The 22,245-nt window shown below is 39.2% G+C and overlaps 2 protein-coding genes across 5 annotated transcripts in view; one reads left to right on the plus strand and one right to left on the minus strand.

Annotated features, from left to right (window-relative positions):
* LOC137352461 (protein FAM227B-like) overlaps positions 1-22,245 on the minus strand; it is a 221,295-nt gene that overhangs the window by 43,718 nt on the left and 155,332 nt on the right. The window lies entirely within an intron of this gene.
* fgf7 (fibroblast growth factor 7) overlaps positions 11,073-22,245 on the plus strand; it is a 61,535-nt gene continuing 50,362 nt past the window's right edge. The window contains exon 1 of the mRNA XM_068017947.1: positions 11,073-11,361. Coding sequence (XP_067874048.1) covers positions 11,073-11,361 — 289 coding nt within the window. The remainder of the gene's footprint in view (positions 11,362-22,245) is intronic.

Genomic DNA, 22,245 nt, shown 5'->3' on the forward strand with positions numbered 1-22,245 from the left:
GTAAACTTTAATCACTTAGAATTTAGCTATTTCTCCCTATGAAGTCTTTGATATGCCAACACATGACATACTTAAAAACTAATATTTAAAGTAATATATATGACACTGACCAGAAGATCTAAAAGAAAGAAAAGACAATTTAAAAATCCAGCTAAGAATCCAATTGTTCAGATTATTGATAAAAAATTTAAAATTCAATAAGCTATATTATCACTCTTTCTTAATCTAATCTTTCTTTCCCTTTCTTTATTTCATTTCTGTACAAGCTTTGGCATTGAATTAACTATTCTAACTTACACTTTCAGGTTCAGACTCTCACGCCTCCGTAAGGATTTTTCAAACTGATTGGTTAAGGAGATACAATTGCTTGCCCTTTTCACACAGGTTCCAGATCCCATGTAGAGGGCGTTGTGCTGAAGAGGCCTTCTAATCACAGCAAGCTCCAGTGCAAAAGCCTGTAGGGAAGTGTAAGTGCAATGAACAATTGGCGCCGTTCTTTCACCACTGAATTGCAAAATCTGGGCCCTTATTTACCGTTAGATACAAAAATGCACAGCACTTTGGAAAGAGAGTAGAGCTGATTGGAGCCTAGGAGTTTATATGCAGTACAGGCTGAGATGTTGGGAGACACAAAACTGAGAAGCTATACTGCTACCATTGGTAGGAGGGTGTAATTATACATGCTAAGTTTACATAGGCAATTTGCTTTATATATGAGGGCAAAGAATTTAATAATAGGAAAAGGTGACAGCCAAAAATAAAGCTTTGTAAAGAAGAAATTAGCACAAACATCAGATTTATAACATATTATACAGGTATAAAATAATACTTTTGTATTTGACAACGTTTGTGTTTTGTATTATCTTTTAATTACAAATCAAAATATCAGCTCTGTTAGCCTGTAAACCTTCGCTTTGTGCATTAATAGCTGGCACTTCAAAAAGAATTTGCTGGCTTAGTAGAAAGATCGATTAAAACTAGTAAATAGATCACTACTATGGAGTATTTGTTAGACAAGCAGCTTTGCCTCTCTCCAAGAGGAGTACAGAAAAGGTACAGATTCCAAATCTTTAGAGCCACGAAGGTCCATTCTTGGGAACTGCTTTTAGGCCACTGCAACAGTACATTTCTCAAAAGGCAAATATATTATCTTAAAGCTGCCAAGTCCCACATATAGCAAAAGAGCAAAATACTGTAGATGCTGGAACTCTGAAATGAGATCAGAAAGTGCCAGAAATACTCGGCAGGTCTGGCAGCATCTGTTCGGCAATTTCTGTTCCCACATATAGCATAGTGGTTATGTTACTGGACTAGTAATGCAGAAACATTAGTTAAATTCCACCACCACAGCTGGGGAATTTAAATTCAGTTAATTAAATAAATCTGGAATAAAAAGCTGGTATCAGTAATGGTGATGATGCAATACTGGATTGTCATACTAAACCCATCTCGTTCACTAATGTTCTTTAGAGAAGGAAATCTGCCATCCATGCCATAGCAATGTGATTGACTGTTAACTGTCCCCTGAATTGGCCTAGCAAGCCATTCAGTTGTCAAGAAGGTGACTCACCACCACTTACATGGAGAAATTAGGGATGGACAGTAAATTGCTGACCTTGCCAGCAATGCCCACATCCCATGAATGAAAAAAACACCATTAATATTCTCTTAAACTTTATTGAAATTTAATGAAAATTTTAAAAATAATTTTAAAAATAAGATATGCATTTCCCCCCAAAAAAACAGTGAATTCTTACCCTCCTGCATTAGAAATGCTTTGAGTGGAGCATAGAGGTTGAATCTCAAAATTGCATTCCTAGTCCCAAATATTCTTCATGACATACTGGATCATAGGTGAATTTTAACACTGCTGTAAAAATGAAGATTAAAAGCTTCTTCCTTGCACTTTTGTGACATGCATACATCTCTGAAATATCTGCTCATCTAACCGTCTCATCTAAGTTAGTCGTATGGAACTTGGAGCTACCATTGAACATGATAATTGTAGTTGTGAACCAGTAGAAAAGGTCTTATTCACCACTTAAACAAACTTAACAAATTTAAACATCCAGAAAATTAACTCAATGAGGAAGAAGAAGATACTAAACCAAATGAGGAAGAAAAGGTCATTAAATCAATGAGAAGGAAGAAAACTGATAACATTTAGAGATCAATGTTGACAAACACTGATGACAGACTCTACAGACAGGGACTGGAGGTATACTCCATCAGATGCTGAACCCAAACAGCTTGAGAAAAATTCCTGAAGGAGTTGTCAAACCTTTTTTCTTTAGTGTATTCTGGAATCAGTTGGAGATTTGACTCTAAAGTTATGCTGGCATGCGTGTTGATCTGCAATTGACACTACTTGACACTGAAAGGAAAGTCATAGGCATAAATTGATGGGAAGTCACATCATTAGAATGTTGCATTAACAGTGCTCACCTTCATTAATTTGTAAAAAAATACAGGTATTTACAGAGTAGAAGAGATATACCATGGGTACTGATTCTCCACAAATTTGCATCACTAAAGCTAATAAAAGTCCATTCTCGTTATGAATCTTCTCATTAAACTTAATGGCAATAGTGAAATTGGTCTCGATTTTTACATTATGATGAATTATTCCCATTGTAACCATTTAGGGTTGGTAATTAATGTCATAGCGGACCCTTTTATGACAGAATTTATCGTGCTGACATGACACTTAAGCTAAGGAGGCCCAGAAAGGAAACAATGAAGCTGCAGATTTTCACTTCAGCTGGTAGTGAATTGTTCCTAGAAGTTTTTTAAACATTTAAACACTGTCGCTGGGTCAGAATCCTGGAACTCCCTTCCTAATAGCACTGTGGGTGTACCTACCCCACATGGACTGCAGCAGTTCAAGAAGGCAGTTCACCACCTCCTTCTCATGGACAATTAGGAATGGGCAATAAATGCTGGCCTGGCCAGCAACGCCCACATCCCATGAAACGAATTAAAAAAAAAATTATCTGTCTTGGCAGTAATTTTGTGCCAGTCTTGCCATCCACACTCCTGTTAGCAACACAAGACAATAAGTTTAAGGATACAAATCTATTTCGACACTCAGAAGGAGAGTCACTCATTTAAAAGTAATTACATAAATTTTTTTCCAGAAAATAACATTTTGAAATATAGCATTTTAAGCAATTTGAGACATTACATATGGTAGCATGCTTGAGAAGAAAAAGGTGACTTTGGAACTATGCTTCCCCAAAGCTCTTGAACACTGGAGTGTTCCTCATGCCTGGATCTGTTGTAGACTAATTGAGAGAGATTGATTGCTATGATTAGTCAATAACTCCATCCATCTAACGGAATGGTATAAGGCAAACAAGATGGACCTTGGTCTTTTATCATCGAGAAATTCTATATTCCTATGAAAGCAGTGCAATGGCATAATCATTGGGTATTCCACTGTTTCTGGTAAAGATGGTGGCTGGTTCTTTAGTTCATTGGTCAAGAACGTTTGTACATTTCACCCTGCCATTTGCTCATTAATTTCTCAAGGACCAATACAATACCAATTCGCAAACACATCTGGGTTACAATGTCCTCTTCTTCTTATTCTTTTAATTTTTTTCTCATTTTTCTTTTGTCCATTTTTTCCTCTCACTTATTCCACTCTTTATTCCTCTTTCTGTTTCTATATATTTTGTTCGACTGTAATTCACCTTATTTCCTTCTCCATCATTCACTCTGGTTTCTTCTCTATCCTTTTCTTTCATTGGTTAAGGAGATAAGCAATTGAGCATGGCATTCATAAGGTCGCAGACTTGAAATTAGCTTTGCTGTGCCATTATCCCATCGATGTCCAGCATTTTGCAGTGTAAATATAGTGTAATGTCATGGTGAGCAGAAAAGATGAGTTAATCTTATCTACCATGAAACCTGCCATTGCAACAATTTCTGGCCCAATGTTAAGTATAGCCTTACATTTGTCTCCACAGACTAGTACTTTTGACCCTTACTTAATACTTTTCCCTCTTTTGTTTCCTACTCTGCTGACTTTTGGCTTTGTATTTCCAATACTGTATTGCTTAGTGTTCTTTTTTGCCATTACTTTCACCTTTATTTTTTGAACTTTGTTATTAGAATTTCAACTTTTATTAACTCCTCTACCTTTTTATCCCTTTGTTCTTCAGCTCAGTTCTATTGTTCTTGTAACTTAGTTGCACTTCTCTTCTGTATGTTCAAGCATATGACTGGAAGCACTGGTCATGTTATTAAGAGACAAACACCAACCTGAAAAGCAGTGAATGTTTTGAAAAATTGAGCATGCATGCATCACAGAAGGATTATATATGTTCAGTGACACCCAAAAAACAGCATAAAAAAGCTTAAATCAATAACAGAATTTGCGGGATGGATGCAAAACAGAAGGCTGACACTATAAGACAAGGAAGGCATTTGATGGAAATAAAGAACAGGAGAACAAAAGGGCAGCTAGGAGAATCAAATTTTACAGGAGCATGTAAAATGGTAAAGGGAAGAATTGAAATGAGCAATCAATTAAAAATTGTCCTGATGGTAATGTTAAATTATATAGATATATTGGTATGAATGTCAATTAGCTTACATTGATAGAAAGGTCTATCCAAACAGGTTCTGGATGTTAGTCATGTTTGCCTAAATATTTTCATACATAGTAGGGCCCTACAAAATTCACGGTCAAATTTTACAAATTTCATGGTCACAACATCTTAAGAATCATGAATTTCACGATTTCACGTATTTAAATCGTAAATTTATCGGTGTCGCAACAAACCATTAAAATGATCTAATTAGAACCAAAAAAAAGACAAGGGCGGGGGTTTCTGGTTTCAAATGGCATTTATTGTATACTCAAAAACTATTGTAAAAAGCTGACTATAAACAGGTTCATTCTTTACTCACTGAAGTCAGTGGTTGAATGTGAGCATGGAGCAACCTGCAACTGTCTCTTTCTTCATTCCCTGTCTCTGTTTGTTGGAATTGTCAGACAGTGCCACGCCAACCTTGCAAGGTGGGAGATTCTGCATTTCACAGAGTTCCAAAACTGCAGCATAGGCAAAGTACAATCTGCTTCTTTTGCAATGCTTTTATAAGCAGGAATTTCCAGTTCTTGTCAAAGCCAGGAATCGCATCAAATGAATTTAAATTCACCATCAACAGTTGCATTTGTGTAGGGTCAATGATATGCACAGCTTTCAGGAACACTGCAGATGGTTGTTGAAACCTCTGAGCTGCTTTTTCTTCACCACTTGACTCTTCCCCGTAGCAGTAATATTGTTTGAGTTTCTTTGCCATGCAAGAGCATAGGCATTTAATTCAGTGTAGAGTGTTGTTCATTTGACCATGCTTCAGCCCAGAACAGTACATGCATTACTTTATTGTAAGCTTTGTAGATTATGACATGTCGAGATTCAAACCAAGTGATTAAATCCATCAGTTGTGTAGCATTCTTGGCAACAAACTGAACCTTCTCATTAAGCTGAGCATCATTTAGAAGCTTTACAATGTCTGCTAAAACTTGTATTTTTTGTGTCAGTGTGAGCTCTTCTGAGATGAAGTCTGAGTAGTATTTCAGGTGAGCTGCATGATTCTGTACTCCCCAAAACCAATAATTTTAATGTGTAATTACTGGCTCTGGAGGAAGGGCAATGTTTTGTTCCCCAATTTCAACAATTTCAGCTGCATTTGCAATGCGTTGCCTGTATCAAAATTTGCGGCTAGGGCAATGTTTGAAGATCTTTTTAATGTAGCTGACCAGTTTGTCAACTTTACCAAACTCATGTTTCCACATCTCACTGACAAGAGAAATTATATGTGCCTCACATGTAATATGGATAGCATTAGGCATTACATCATGGAGCACAGATTTGAAAGATTTTGTCATGTAAGTTGCATTTTCACAAATGAAAGCAGACACTTTGTTTAAATCTGCACCATATTTTGAAACGGTTTTGATTATCGCTTAGGAAACTGTGGTGTAGTTAACAGCTTCTAAGTGGATTGTTGTCCACAACAAGCACAGTTGTTAGTTTTCCTGACAGTACATCTTTGGCCTTACCAGACATAAAATCAAACAAAACATGCAGAACATAGTTGACTTGCTTATCAGTGGACTCATCACAAATAATTGCAAACATGCGTTATAATCTGAGACTTCATCTCCTCACAATGTTTAGCAAAAACCTTCAGTAGGTAGTCCTGTCATAGCTTATTTGCACTTGGCAAGCAACAACCATTTTGCACATTACATTGAATGAATACCTGCAGCTTTGGGTGATCAAGTTTTTCCAATGGTATGTTGTGCTTGCAAAAGCATCCACAAGTTCCATTGTAACCAACTGACGATTTTCGGAGCTCTCTGTTGACTTCCGAAAAAGAGACAAAATCATTGCTTGTTTTTTGTGTGTTTCTTTTCCAGCAGTGCAGTGTCGGATGCTCTCTTTCTGCTGTAATGGCTTTTGGACTCTAAGTGGTGCTGAACCGTTGCCTGCCATGTGTGATCCAATGAAACATTGAGGCTTGTACAAAGCAATATTCCACCATCAGCAAGCAGAATTTGGCTTCTAAATTCTTTCACTAGATGTGTTTCAGTAATGGTTGTGACCGTTTTTGATTTGCTCATTCTGGTATTCTTACTTATTGCTAATACTTGAGACTGCTTTTCTCAAAATGAATAAAACGTGCGACGTTTGCAAAATGGCTGCTTTCATGCAAGGCCCGAGATCTCACGGTCCGTGATGCATTTTTCATGGCCGTGAATTTGGTAGGGTCCTATACATAAGTATTGTTAAATTGAATTTAGTCGATACCTTACCGTAAATGGCACAGAAAGAGCTATGTAGGATATTTCTGAATCATTACAATAAACTAAAAAAGGCATATCTGGTTAGTAGCAACTGAACAAATTTGTTAATGAATTATCCTTAAACACATATAGGAATGATGTTACAAAAACAATAAATCTGCTTTCTATCTTCAGTTATCAAGGTTCTTCCTATTTAATTCCTCTAGATCAGCCATTGGTGACCTTGATATTTGCCGGTGTATAGGAGAAATTTAGGGCAATTTCACAGGAAAAGAGACTTCTCAAATATATTCAAAATTGCATATTTGCTGATGCAAGTGATCTTTGTTGCATATGGATGGTGCCATTTAGAGTACAAAAGTGAAAGGCTAAGTGATGCCTCTAGGATATTAGACATTGCTTCATCTCCTTTTCAGAAATATTTAAGTATTGTGATTTTAAACATTGCATACTTCAGCATTAAACTTAAACAGAGCCGATTTGTACTGTGTCCAGCATTCAGAACCATCTCGATGTCTGGTACTGATGCTTCCCTCTCTAACTAGAGCAGTGATCCCTTTCTCTTTCTTTAATCCTCTTGAGTAATGATCAGTTGGAAAACTGCCTAGTTGGCTGCTTCGAACACTGGTGCAGGGCTTCTCATCTTAGTTTAGGATAATAGATTCCTTCATCCTATTGTTTAATATACATCTACTTTCCCAATACAATCTTTGATTGTGACTGTAACAACAGTGTCGATGAAAGATTTAAGTCCCTAAGAACAATTTAGGCCAATACGTAAAATCCAATTACACTCCTTTGTGATGATTTGAGCCGCATTAATTCATGACTTTCTGTGTTTCTTGGACTTGGTCACAAGGAGGTTGCTGCCTCACTCATTGTGAGCTTTATCATTACTTCAATCCACCCAAACCTCTAAAATTCCCTAAATTTATGGCGCATTAGGATAATATGTGGTTTTAATCCACAGGAAGATATGGGTTCTAACCTGTCAGCAACAGGAAAATAATGTCCATAATTCCTGATGATTTTGAAGCCAGGGCTTGACATATTCTCAAGAGAAACATACTTCTGAATAATAAGGCAGAACTCAATCTTGTTGTGCACTATTGTGGTACAGCATAATAGAATTTAAATGCTATGCACTATGAAGTGGTTAAGGATCTGGCATCATGCCTATATTTTCCTATATGGTCACATTGACTGTAGCTAAGTATGAACGTCAGTCATGGCTGGAATTAAAGCTTGAGCCCCTAAGCAGTAGTCCAATATTCAACTATTTATACTACTAAACTAATAATGGGTTAAAGGGCACTTACAATCTTTCAAGAGGTTTTGGGAATCCAAAGCCAGCTCATAATAAAGGTTATGTTACAGATTGCTAACTGTCCTTCTACTTAATCCTCCTGTTAATTACAATTAGATTTCAATATTATAAAACGTTAAATCTTTTGAGTCATTACAACAATAGTTATATGGTATTTACAACCTGAGGTTTGGAGGTGCCACGTTCACATAAAAGAAAAATAATGGGTGGAGTGTGAAGCTGTCAAAGGAAATAAAACTACGTGCTATATTAGAAATTAAACAAAGAGTCTCTGAAACTATAACACCAGAGTGTTAGAAGGTCGATCAGGAGCCATGAATTTTATTCCCAGTCCTAACTAAAAACAAATGACACTCAGATTTCCCCTAGAGGGCATATTTGCTGAGTTGGGTTGTCCAAAGAAAGGAGGTAAAATGTGATGGAAAGGGGTTGCTTACCACATTGCTCAGTACTACTTTCTAGTAGGTCATGATGGTATCCCTGGAGATGTTTATGGGCTGGTGCATGTCAACATCTCAGTTCAAAGCTCGTCCCCAGGGGGAGAAATAGGAAAATAAATTAATAGGGAAAGTTTTGCATGCGTCATGTAATGAAATATAATGGAGATAAAAACATTGCACTACTCTGTTGGAAACTCTCTCCTATATTTTTTCATAACTACATAAAACAGGTACTTTCATTATTAGGCACAATATGTGTGCCACTCTTTTTCCAATTATTCATAATTTAGTCTGTTTTAAAAAACAATGTATTAATGAGATTAAATGTACAAAATGAAGAGAAGACTTCATTCTATAAGTACGATTGGTGATTTTATACATTTCACATTTATAAAATAACACTTATTAGGAGTAACTTGCCATGTTTTAGAAGTAATCTATAGATACTTTTGATCTTACCAGGAGCCATATATCCATCAAATGAACAGAATATTTCAATGCAATGAATAGTTCCAGGCATTCCTCCTTTGTATGAAAGCCTATAACTTATTTATGCCTGCAGCATTTGAGTTATGGGTCTTCACATTCATAAAAGAATGCCTTAACTTACTGTTAGCATGGAGGTAGTCTCTGTTATCAAAATTTCAGATTCTTGGTGGTCACTCAAAATAATTATAGAACTTTCTCCCAATTTACAGGATCAATCCGAGCGGTCTGGTTTAAATGTTGCAATAAAGGTTTTGAACTCAGAAAAAGTAAGCAAAACATTTTCCACAATTCATCAGCTTGCAAATTTGAAAAACTTCTCCACTGAAATTTGTCATTATATATTATACAAACTAGTTTCGTAGTGCTGGTTACAAGAAATAGCCAGGTGGTATAATTTTCTCAGCCTCTGTTTCACATGACAGAGCAAGACATTTCAAAATTAATGTGGCAAGGCAAACATTAATTGGTCAATTGAAGATTTTTAATTGTTTTAACAGAAGTTAAATTTTATGCTTTTCAACATATTGTAATCCTTAGTGTTGAGAAAATATATATTTCCCAAAAGCACTCTGTGTATGAAGGAAGACTTGTATTTCTATATAGATTCATTATTGAATCTTGTTAGTTCCCCAGATGGGAATATATCTGGAGGAACAGATACACTTTTTTACCATGATTGGAGCAGATCTGAATTACTGAGCAGAGAATAAAGAATCGTGATATCATGTGGAAATAAGAAAGCCCTCTGAGTTCATAGCTCCCTCTGATGACATTGTGGACATCTGACAAAGGGAACCTCACTTTTTCTTTGTTCGTGTATCCAACTGACAGCTGACTGGCTAAGATCTAATTACTTCCAAGTGAGGTCAGAGAAAGGCATTTATCGAACAGAACTGCACAACAACAGGCTCACGATGCCCAGAAAATCCCTCTCGTGTTAACACTTGATTTATGGAAACAATTATGATTCTGTTGAAATCTTCCTGGACTGGGAAATAGTCCACAACGTCGCACAAGCTGATGATGTGAGTGGAAAAAGCAATGGATTTCTTTTATGCACAGTTTGTCTTCAACAAAAACAGAAGTAAGTTTTATATACAAAATTGTCTGTTATTATGTTATTTATACAAAAGTATTTTGCCATAAGAATTTTTTGAATTATGTTGGCTCGGATTAAACATGTGTAGTTGACATTGAGCTAGATCTGAATGTTTCCAGCCGGTCTAGACATCGCTACAAGAATTCTGTGTGGGAAACATGGGAAGTTCCATGGAAAACATTTGGTTCACCACATAAAATGTGCTGTGATTACTAATGAATGAATGCATATAAGATGACAAGTGTACAGAAGCTTAGGGAATTGGTTATGCAATAGAGTTTAGCAGAGTAGTTAAATCAGCAGTAGAGTACTAGCATGGAACACACACCATGCTACAAACATCACACTTTTTAATCACACAGTTAAACACTGAAACTGCAACATACAGCAGTCATTGGTAAAGCAAACTACCTACTGTACTTTTTAGCTTTACATTTTTAAACTAGAAACTGGCAACCTACTCGAACTTTTTTTTTTAAACTTTGGAATACACCTCCAAGCTTGTTGCTATGGTTGTAATTTATTTGTAACAGCTGACTGTAATGGCTTGTTAAAGTTAAGTGATACTTTGCTTGCAGCTTTATTATCGTCAAAACTCTCTGTACAAAAGGAAGATTCCAATAGCGAGGAAGATCAAGACATTCAAGACCACTGCAAACTGATTTGTTTATAGTGGAAATTGACAGTGCATCAGTTCTCTGAAGAAACCCTGGCTCAACACCATAAACTTTCTCAGGACAGCTTACACAGATTCTAAACTGCTAGTGCCACAAATAAAAAGAGACCCAAGGTCACAGAGACCAGGCAGAAGCTGAGACCCCAAACTAGCAGCATCCGTCTGATTCGTACTTTAAATTGCAGTATGTTGTTCATGAGAACCCAGAGCAGTGCACTATAATGCGCAAATGGATGCAAACATGGATCCTGCCAACTCTGCTGTACAGACTATACTTTCATTGTATCCTTCTAGCAGGGAGTGTGTCTTTTGCTTGCAATGACATGACTCCAGACCAACTAGCTGCAAGTGTGAACTGTTCCTCCAGTCCTGAGCGGCACACCAGAAGTTATGACTACATGGAAGGTGGAGATGTAAGAATAAGGAAACTTTTCTGTCGAACACAGTTTTATCTGAGGATTGATAAAAAGGGCAAAATCAAAGGCACAGCTAATCCCAACTGCAATTACTGTAAGTAACACTTTAATTAGCTTGGAATGTTACATATTAATGGCTTTAGCAAACAAAATGAGTGCATAATTTCAAGTTTACTCGGTCTTATACAGCAAACTGAGAATCTATCTAAAATCATTTATGTATGCTTGAGACATCTGGAGCTCGTTTTTTAAATGTGTAGCTCTTAGTGATATGTAACCAGCATATTTTAGTTCTGCTAATGTATTAGTTGACAGCTGGTAAACGTTTGCAAAAATTATCCCTTTTATTCAAACTGACAAGGAACAGAGATATCAGATAACACTTTAGACCAAAGTAAAAATCATTAGTCTTATCTGTTTTTCATGTAAGTTGACATTTGAAAAGTAGATTACTGGGAAAGTGGGACTCTGTGACATTTCCTTTTACTTCAGCCTATACAGCTTTGAATGCTAGATCTCCTTAGCGGGAAACTTAAAACGATTTGTACACCAATGCATTGTACCTATGTAACTTCAAAAGAGTATGTCATAAACTTATTTGACACCCTGAATACATTCCATTTAAAATAATTTTATTTTACTCAAGTTAAATCAGAGTTCAGAGGTGGCTGTACCAACTGGGAATAAGCCTTAAAGAACTTCATATTTATTTCTAAACATTATTCTGACATTATTTATGGATGGTTAGCAATGTCTGATTTCTGAGGTGGTCACAAAGGTTCCAGGTCTCAACCGCATCAAAAATACTTTAATTAAAAAAATGAGTGATTGTAGGGATTTCTTTTCCATTTAATTTTACAGTGTTTTAAAACTATGTCATGCAAGACTAACAACCATTGCTACTACAATATATGCAGTACTACCCATTCAGCAGCAAGGAGGAGATGTGGTTATATGAAAACGTAGTTATGTCTCTAAGGGCTGTAGATTTTACAAGGGCTAACAAGCATAATGTAGCAGCTCAAGAGTTCCCATACAGTAACTCATGGCACAGGAGCATGTTGTAATTGCCAAAACAGCACTGCATCTAATACATCTAATACATACTTAAAGAGAAACAAAATGATAAACAATGTGATGTTAAATGAAATGTTGCATGTTTTTTCTATTAACCCTTGAATTTGTGTTAAGAAACTACACTAATAGTAATATGCAATGCTAACAGAAAAGAAACAAGATGGGATAGTGAAAAAATAAAGCAAAACTGGCCCACAAACTGACAATGCTGATCTAAGAAGATGAAATATAAAAGGAAATAAAATAACAACTCAAGTTCCCCATGTCCATATCAAAATATAAAAAAATATAAAATAAGAACTAATGGTTGATAAAATAACTGACTTTTTTTTTAAAAAAAGGGAATTTGAACCTAAGCTGTGACAGACTTTTATCAATTGGTGACTCCTGCACTTCTGTCCCATGAAATTACAGATTATACCAGTTTTTATATTTTTATAACCCTTTTCCTTACTACTCTCGTATCCCCCAGCCAACTTCTTGCATCTGGCCACTCTTGCCAGTCAGGCGGTTGGTTAAATCCATGAACACTCCATAGACATCATCAATTCCTATCCAATTCACTAGGAGACATGCTCGAGTACAGCAGGTTAGTGAACCTTTCTTCCTCAGCACATTGTTTCCTCTGCACATAGGACTAAAACACAAAAAGTCAAACCTGAAAAGAATTGAACATTTTCAATTTGTATCTCTTACTTGAAAGTCCAACAAACGTCAGCCGAGAATAGTTTGCTCTGTCCAAGTTATGTTTAGTGGCATAATTAATTTTTTATTTTGTTCTGTGCCAATGACAAAAGTAACGGAGTTAAATTTGCTAAAATTGATGGTTTAGCACCAGTATTGAAACCAGCTGAAATAAAATAGTGCAGCGTTATAAACACTGTGCACAGGTTGCAATATAACTGTAACTGCTATCTCATCAACAATTCTGTGGTTACAAATATCATCAGCAGTTAGAAACTGGTGAACAATCCATGTATGTGGTTTAATTATGCATTTGCTCTGATTTTCCAGCATTCAAAATTGATGAAATGAGGCATTGTACCCCTTTCACACAAACTGCAAGTATCCTCTCCCTCTTGGCCTATTAGATGAAGCCATCATTTAGTGTGGCAATATGCTATGAGACCAGGAGGTCCTAGGCTAGATCAATGGTCTGTGTTAAGTGAACTGATCTCAGCCATATCAATGATAGGGAATTAGTTTCAGTGCTTATGCTAAGCAGGAAGAAAATCAGCCAGAGTTTCTCCTTCTGATTGCTATCCTATGACTTCTTCTGGAAAGGAGATATTTCTGGCATTATATGAGGACAGATTGTCTTTGATGGTGGTTACATTAGGGCCCAATTTTAATTCTATGTAAGTGATACTCTCTGAACATGCATGAAAGATGGTCACCGCGGCAAGGAATTGAAGGGCTTATTGTGTCCATATAACTATACCCTGGAAGGAGTCTGTGCCATTAAGTGGGGGGAGCAGTCGGGGTGGGGAAGACATAGAAAATTGGCAAAAACCTTTTTTCAAATTTGCACTGCTTAGTGCAGTATAACTGGCAGCTAAAAGGTTAATAGTACTGTCGTTACTAGGCCCCCTGAAATTAGTTCTATTTTCAGTGCAGTGAGATATCCATCAAGCAACAGACATGTCAGCAATGTGTGCAAGATATAATCATATCAAATGATCAAACTTACAAATCTAAATTCACCAGTGCAGGTGTCTTTAATTTAGAAAACTAAATATTATTTGTCTGTGTTTCTGTATTTAAAGAGGTACATTTGCTAAATATGTTCAACACTGCAGCATACTTTAAAAGGAGCATGTATGTAGTGAACATCACAACCGTGGTCCCTATTCAGGTTTGCAGGCCTTCATATAAATGATGCTCTGCACATTAGGTGAATAACATCAGGACATGGCAGCAATAAGTAAGAATTGTACTGGCTTACCAATACATGAGTCATAGGTTTCCCATAGGCTAATTTGCTCTCCAGTAACCTTGTGTAGCAAGGAATCGTTAACACTGTATTTGAACTTCTGCATATAGTAGAGTTCCAGGTGTTTCAGTGAGAAACCCAGGAACAGGAGAGGCAGTTTATGATATTTCCTGGTGGCATTTAGTGTTAGATTGATACAGAAGGCTAAAGTGCTGCGGTAGCTTCTCGTGTTCCTGGCATAAGCATAAAGATCTGGCTTAAGTGCCAGAAATTTCTGTGCTGCTGCTCCAGTCATAACCTAACCAATGACGAACAACCTGATTAAATCGCTCCAATATGAAGTAGGTCATCCTCATCAAGTCAACTGCTCAGTTTAGTCCTGGATTATACTGATTTCAGAAACAAGAGAGGTGACTTTTCTCAGCCTGCCAAATGGAGTTTCATAGAATGATACAGCACAGAAGGAGACCATTTGGCCCATCATGCCTGTGCTGGAACTTTGGTAGAGCTATCCAATTAATCCCACTCCCCTGCTCTTTCCCCATAGCCCTGCAATTTTTACCCCTTCAAGTATTTATCCAATTCTCTTTTGCATGTTACTATTGAATCTGCTTCCACCACCTTTTCAGGCAGTACATTCCAGATCATAATAAATTTTCTGTGTAAAAAAAATGCTTCCTCATGTCGTCTCTGGTTCTTTTGCCAACCACCTTAAATCTGTGCCCTCTGGTTACCAACCCTTTTACCACTGGAAAAAGTTTTTTTTAATTTACTCTATCAACAACTCGATCAAATCTCCTCTGCTTTAAGTACAGCAATCCCAGCGACTCTAGTCTCACCACATAACTGAAGTCCCTAATCCCTGGTACCATTCTAGTAAATCTCTTCTGCATCCTCTCTAAGGCCTTGACATCCTTTCTAAAGTGTGGTGCCCAGAACTGAATACAATATTCCAGCTGAGGCCTAACCAGTGTTTTATGAAGGTTTAGCATAACTTCCTCGCTTTTATACTTTTTTCCCTCTGTTAATGAAGCCAACGATCCCATAGCTTTTTAATAGGTTTCGGTACACTATGCAGATTAGGCTTGGAGAATATTGAAAATACCAACAGTGATGAGTAAGCCTTTTTTGGCAGAGTCATATCCTTTAAACAGCTCAAGTAGTCATAAATTATTCTTCTTTGCCCCAAAATGGGTAAGATGTGCTTATCAAATCAAGATGCTAATTATTTTTCTACTTGAAGGAAACTTGTAGTACTTATAAAGTGGAGGTAGGCAGGCAACAGCATAGACCATTAGAATGGTTACAGCACAGAAGAAGGCCATTCGGCCCATCGTTTCCATGCCAACTCTTTGCAAGAACGAGTCACCTAATTCCACTCCCTTGCCTTTTCCCCGTAGTCCTGCAAATTCTTTCTCTTCAGATTATTATCCAATTCTCTTGTGACAACCTCGATTGAATCGGCCTCCACTACAGTTTCGGGCAGAGCATTCAAATTCTAACCACTCGCTGTGTAAAAAAGCTTTTCCTCGTGTCGCTGTTGCTCTTTTGCCAATCACTTTAAATTGGTGCCCTCTGGTTCTCAACCCTTCTGCCAACGGATTCAGTTTCACCCTATCTACTCTGTCCAGACTCCTCATGATTTTGGACACCTCTATCAAATCTCTTACGCTTCTCTTCTCCAAGGAGAACAGACCCAATGTCTCCAATTTATTCCCACTACTGAACCACAGAAAAGTTACAGCACAAAAGGAGGCCTATCGTGTCTGCACCAGCTGAAAATCTAGCCGCCCAATCTAATCCCACCTTCCAGCACCTGGTCTGTCGCCTTGCAGGTTACAGCACTTTAGGTGTAAGTCCAGGTACCTTTTAAATGAGTTGAGGGTTTCTGGCTCCACCACTGATCTGGGCAGTAAATTTCAGACACCCACCAACCTCTGGGCGGAAAAGTTTTTCCCTCATGTCCCCTCTAATCCTTCTACCAATCACCTTAAATCTGTGCCCCCTGGTAATTGACCTCTCTGCTAGGGGAAACAAGTCCTTCCTGTCTACTCTATCTAGGCCCCTCATAATTTTGTACACCTCAATTAAGTCACCCCTCAGCCTCCTTTGTGCTAAGGAAAACAATCCTAGCCGATCCATTCTTTCCTCATGAAGTTCCTCATCCCTGGAACCATTTTCGTGAATCTTTTCTGCACCTCTCTAGTGCCTCTAATGTGATGCAATATAGGTTAAATAAGTTAGAGAGAGAGAGAAACCCATGCTGATTCCACTCATATAGCTCTTGATTATTGCCCAGTTACTGATTCAAGGGTGGTACTGGTTGCCTCTCAGTGGGGAATGGTCGCTAACATAGAGGGAATCTACAGAGATGTGTACATTCAGGACCATTACATAAGTACTAATTTACCTATGATGTCTTGATTTTACTAAATGATTTACTGCGGCAGGAACACTGAAATTTACAACAATGAGCCCAGGCTAAATTAACATGCTTACCAAAATAGCTATAATGAACATTCCAAGAAGTTTTGAAGTGGAAATGGGGGAAAAGAGCTGATTAAAGTACATGCACAAAATATTCTCAGTATTCAATGTAAAATATAAGAAAGGAAAACAGACTTGCATTTATATAGCGTATTTCACAACCTCAGGACATCCCAATGTGTTTACAACCAATTAAGTACTTTTGAAATGTAGTCAATGTTAAAATGTAGGGAATATAGCAGCCAACTTGCACACAGCAAAGTTTCACAAACAGCAATATGATGGAGAACAGATAATCTGTTTTAGTGATGTGGTTTAAGGATAACGATTATCCAGGACACCAGGGAGAACGCCCATGCTTTTCTTCAAAATAGTGCCATGGGACTCTTTTACATTCATGAGGGAGGGCAGGAGAGGCCTTGGTTTAATGTCTCATCCAAAAGATGGCACCCTTGACAATGCTACACTCCTTCAGTACTGCATTAGTTTCAAGCTAGATTCTGTCTTGAGTGGGACTTAAGCCTGCAACCATCTGACTCAGAGGTGAGAGTGCAACCACTAAGCTATGGCTGACATAAACAAAGGCAAGCCTTTGGTGGCAGCTCAGGTATTCACCCAATTTTGTATTTAATTTGGCACATTCATTTTAAGATTACAGACTTTTATCCTGGATTAATGCTGCCTTTGATGGCTAGTGTGATAGATAATTGTAAATAATGTTCCAGTTTGCAAAGTTTTCTGAGTTGAATAAATATTACGTTCTATCCAAACAAAATTACATTTTGCAATTGAATACTGATTTCTGGCACTTTTTAAAAAACTTGAAAGGATACTAACAACCTCCAGTTTCCATTAACAGTAAAAACCTATACTTCCCTAATTGCCTTTATCATATTATTTACTCTGATGTTTATATTCATGCAAATGAAAATTTTAATGTCAGTAAAAGAATGAGTAACTACCTGGTAACTTTCTCAAATCAAAATGGAAATGTAAAAGATTCCTTTTATCTGCCTCATTTGATGTGATTGATCAGATTTCCAGGCTGCTGTTGGTTGCATCTGCGGCTGCTCTTATACAACTGTTATTGGGTACCTCTTCCCTTGTGGTATTCTATGTATATTTTTTTCTGCAAAATGGTTTTCATTCAAACAATTTAAAATGATCAGAATGATCATTAAAAAAACAAAAATGAGTAGTTTTCAAGCGTGAAGGTTTTGGAAATCTCATAGGTTGAACTTGCTCTGTTTAATATTGGAGTATGACCACTTAAGAACAAAGAACAAAGAACAAAGAGAACAAAGAAAATTACAGCACAGGAACAGGCCCTTCGGCCCTCCAAGCCTGCGCCGATCCAGATCCTCTAGCTAAACATGTCGCCTATTTTCTAAGGGTCTGTATCTCTTTGCTTCCTGCCCATTCATGTATCTGTCTAGATACATCTTAAAAGACGCTATCGTGCCCGCGTCTACCACCTCTGCTGGCAACGCATTCCAGGCACCCACCACCCTCTGCGTAATATTTAAAATAACATTTAAAATAAAAGGATTAACAGGTAGAGTAAAATAATGGATAATTGAATTTCCTACAACTGCATTAATATAACACCACACAGTCTCTCTGCATTCCTGTTCTAGAGAAGGCTTTCATGTATAAAGGTATCTCAGGACATGATTATATAAAGCACAAATGATGATGCCCAGTACATTGAGCTCCTGACCTTTCAGTACTGTTATGTGGACACAATGAGCAGAGTCTGACACCTCCTCACAGCTTCATACCTTCATAGAGAAACTAAAGTTTGACAGACAGGATGAGCAGCAATAATAAACTGGCCACATTCAAGACTGCTTCAGACATTATTATTGTCCACATTGAACTCCTCCAACTAAACAAGGCTTAGAGATAAAACTTAGTAAAAGTTGCTATAGATATGCAAGTCCAACACACTGGAAACAGACAGCCTGAAATGAATGCATTCACCCATACTGTTCTTTTGTAGAAACTGCGTTAGCTTTTACTTTACTAGCTATGCATTAATCAGTGGTTTGAAATGCACTGCCGGAAAGGGCGGTGGAAGCAGATCCAATGGTAACTTTCAAAGGGAATTTAGATATATACTTGAAAAAGAAAAGGCAGTGGGAAAAGAGTAGGGAGAGTGCTCCTTCAAAGAGCCAGCATGGGCATGATGGGCCAAATGTCCTCCTTCAGTGCAGTGTGAGCCTATGGAATGGATTTTCGATGCAATCTGGTGATGAGTACGGGTGCAGGTGCGGATTGAATATCATGTTCCCGGAAAATGTCTCGGGATCCTGAAAGGGATGCTGGGAGGTGGGGAATGGAAAAGACGCATGCCTCCAATTGGCTGTTGAGCTCAAAGGGGAGCTCATTAAAAGGCTTGTCAGGAGAAGTTTGTAATTTTCAATAGGAGGGCACGGGGAAACTGCAATTTGTTGGACACGGCAGGGTGCAGCTGTCGTGAACATGTTGGGGAACCATGAAGGCTATTGGAAGGGCTGTTGAACATATTTCAGAAGCGCAGAATAAAGCTCAGATGCTCAAATAGTGACCCAGACTAGCCATCACTGAAGCTGGAAGACTTGCATTTGTCGGTGGTGAGTGGTAGGAATCTGGAGAGGGACGTGAGGCCGCTGGCATCTCCTGGGCAGCTGGGGAACCCCTGATGAACGAACAAGCACCAACTGATGGAATTGAGATGGGAAGAGACTCCTCTGACATTGGACAGAGCAACCAGGATGAGCTTTAGTAGATGCATCCCCCTGGAGAGGTGGAGGCCGGAGGAACACAGCAGGGGACTGCAAAGGGAAGAAGACACTACCCAAGATATTGGGTGTACCACCCAAGAGTCAGCTACCTGCAAATGACAGAGTGCCAGTGCCTTAGGAGGCTGTGCCTTTCTAGGTAGTTGGTCTTGGACATTTGTGCTCTGATCCACAATGACCTCAGACCTCAAGGCCCCCATGGCAGTCAAGGTCACTGTGGCACTGAATTTCTAGGCATCTGGGTTGTTTCAGGGATTAGCTGTGGACCTGGGTGGCATCTTGCAGTCAGCAGCTCATCACGCCATCAGGCAGGTCATGGATGTCCTATTCAGGAGGGCTGGAGACTACATCAATTTTGACGCAGGTGGGCCTGTGCAGGCACAGAGGGCACTGGGCTTTGCTGCTATTAATGGATTCCCTCAGGTCCAGGGGGACCTGCATTGCATCTATGTAGCCATCAAAGCACTTACAGACCAGTCAGCCAGATTTCTGAACAGAAAGGGCCACCACTCATTGAATGTCCAGCTGGTCTGTGACAACATGAAGCAAATCCTGCAGGTCTGCGCTCAGTTCCTGGGTAGCTGCCATGATTCCTTTATCTTTCGAGAGTCCCAGTTGCCGTACCTCTTCAGGCCCACATCCGGACTCTGTGGGTGGCTGCTGGAAAATAAGGGTTATCCCTTAAAGAGATGGATCCTGGCATTACCCAGACATGAATGGAGAGAGGTGTTACAACCAGAGCCATCTACTAACACATACCTGCATCAAACAGGCCATTGGCATCTTGAAGATACCCTTCCATTGCCTTAACTGGTCAGGTGGTGCCCTCCGTATGAGTCAGCCAGAGTATTTTGTATCGTGATGGAGTGCTGTGCCCTGAGCGACATGACAAAAAGAGACCTGGAGCTGAATGAAGAGGGGGACCTGGCACGTCTCTCCACTCAAAGGAGGACTGGGAGGAGGAAGAAGAGGAGAAAGAGGATGACGAAGGGATCGCTCCAGAGGTGGCTGGTGCCCAGGCATTGGAGGAAGCCTGCCAATGCCATCCCAAACCTCATGGCAAACAGCAGGTTGGTATGGCCGCAAGGGCGATGCTGATTCAGCAGTGTTTCACCTGATCGCCTCCAAACCCTTATGACAGATGACTCCATAACTCACCTTCCAGCATACAGAGCAATCATGCCGCAGTGACCCATATCTGAGGAGTCCCATTGCCGCCCTTGACCATGGAGAATGAGGTTTCCATCGCCAACATTCTCCACCATCACAAAGTATGGAAATACAGCAATCCCAGGACCCCCTGAGATTCCATCCCCTTTTGACATGAAGAATCAATAGCACACATATCAGATTGATAACGTAAACAATTAATATTAAAATGTAAACAAAACAGCAGACAAATGTAGAATACAACACCTAGGTGACTCATTAAGTGAAATTAACAGCGTGGACTCTTTCTTTCGCTACCACTTCTACAGGGTGCTTCTGCTGTGGCAGAGGATGAGATGGAGGCAGCATGCCCCCTTTATCTCTGCCTCCTGCTGAGATGCCAGGGGATTCCGTTCTCGTCTTGGGCTATCTTCCACAGGCTGCCAGGCCTGTGTCATTGCAGGACAGCCTCTGTCACAGGGCCTTGCTGCACAGGTGGTTCCAGAGTCAGAGGGAGTGTGGGGTCGAAGGTTGCTGTCGGTTCCCTCTGAGGGGTGGCCCCCTCATCTGCCCCTTCGACTGCCTCAGCACTTTCCTGGTACTCTTGAAGGCTGATTGAGGCCATTGACTGGGACACAGCTGGCATCCACTCTGAGCATCTCAGCACCATCAATGACACGGAACTATCAGTACTACAGAGAGTCTCTCTTTTTCTGTGCAAATCATTATGCTGCTCATACATCCACTCAGAGTGATGCTGCATACGGCTCTCCAAGAGGTTGCCAATCTCTTAATGAAGGAGCTCATGCACTCGAAACCCAGAGTCACGATGGAGTTCATGTACTCCATTACCTGCCCATGGCTTCTCAAGGCCTCCGGTATCTCCAACAAATGGGAACTTATCTGCTTCTGATTGCCAAGACCCTCCTTTTTTTGACACCCGAGAGCCAGCATCTTCGCCCAGCAGAGCATTGCTATGTCTGATCTCTGTCCTCTCAGGGGACTGCCGACAGCTGACTCTGCCTCACATTCCTCCTCCTGCTCACGCGTGATGAGAGATTCACCCAGTGCCCCCTATTCTAAGCTAGTTTGTGGCCCATCTGAAGGGAGTGTGTGTCTGCACTGGTCGATGTTGCTGAGGAATGATGTGATGGTGCTGGATCCCGCAGCTCTCCCCCTCTGAGGAGGACAACAACGTTTGTGCTTCATTACTGCGTTCCCCCTCAGATACTGGCCTGCAGGAGATACAAGAAGTTGGTTATGAGAACTCAGCCTACTGTTACAAAGGTTTTATTTTTTGTACTCAGAACTTACAATTCTATGTGTTTTTAAAAATTGAGAAAAGGATTTTTTTTTTGCTCAGTGAAAGACACCTGTAAATAATTGGAATTCCTGTAATGTTTTGAAAAGAAGTTCAGAACAAGAGTTGAACTTTATGGGTGTTTTGAAAGGAAGTTGAACTGGAAAAGGACAGGAAAGCCAGCAATTTCAAGGAAACCAGGGATTTGATCTTTCTTCAGAGCAGCTTTTGAACCGAGGGAGACACTGT

This window comes from Heterodontus francisci, chromosome 38 (assembly GCF_036365525.1).
Source record: "Heterodontus francisci isolate sHetFra1 chromosome 38, sHetFra1.hap1, whole genome shotgun sequence".
In the NCBI taxonomy this organism is placed as follows: Eukaryota; Metazoa; Chordata; class Chondrichthyes; order Heterodontiformes; family Heterodontidae; genus Heterodontus; species Heterodontus francisci.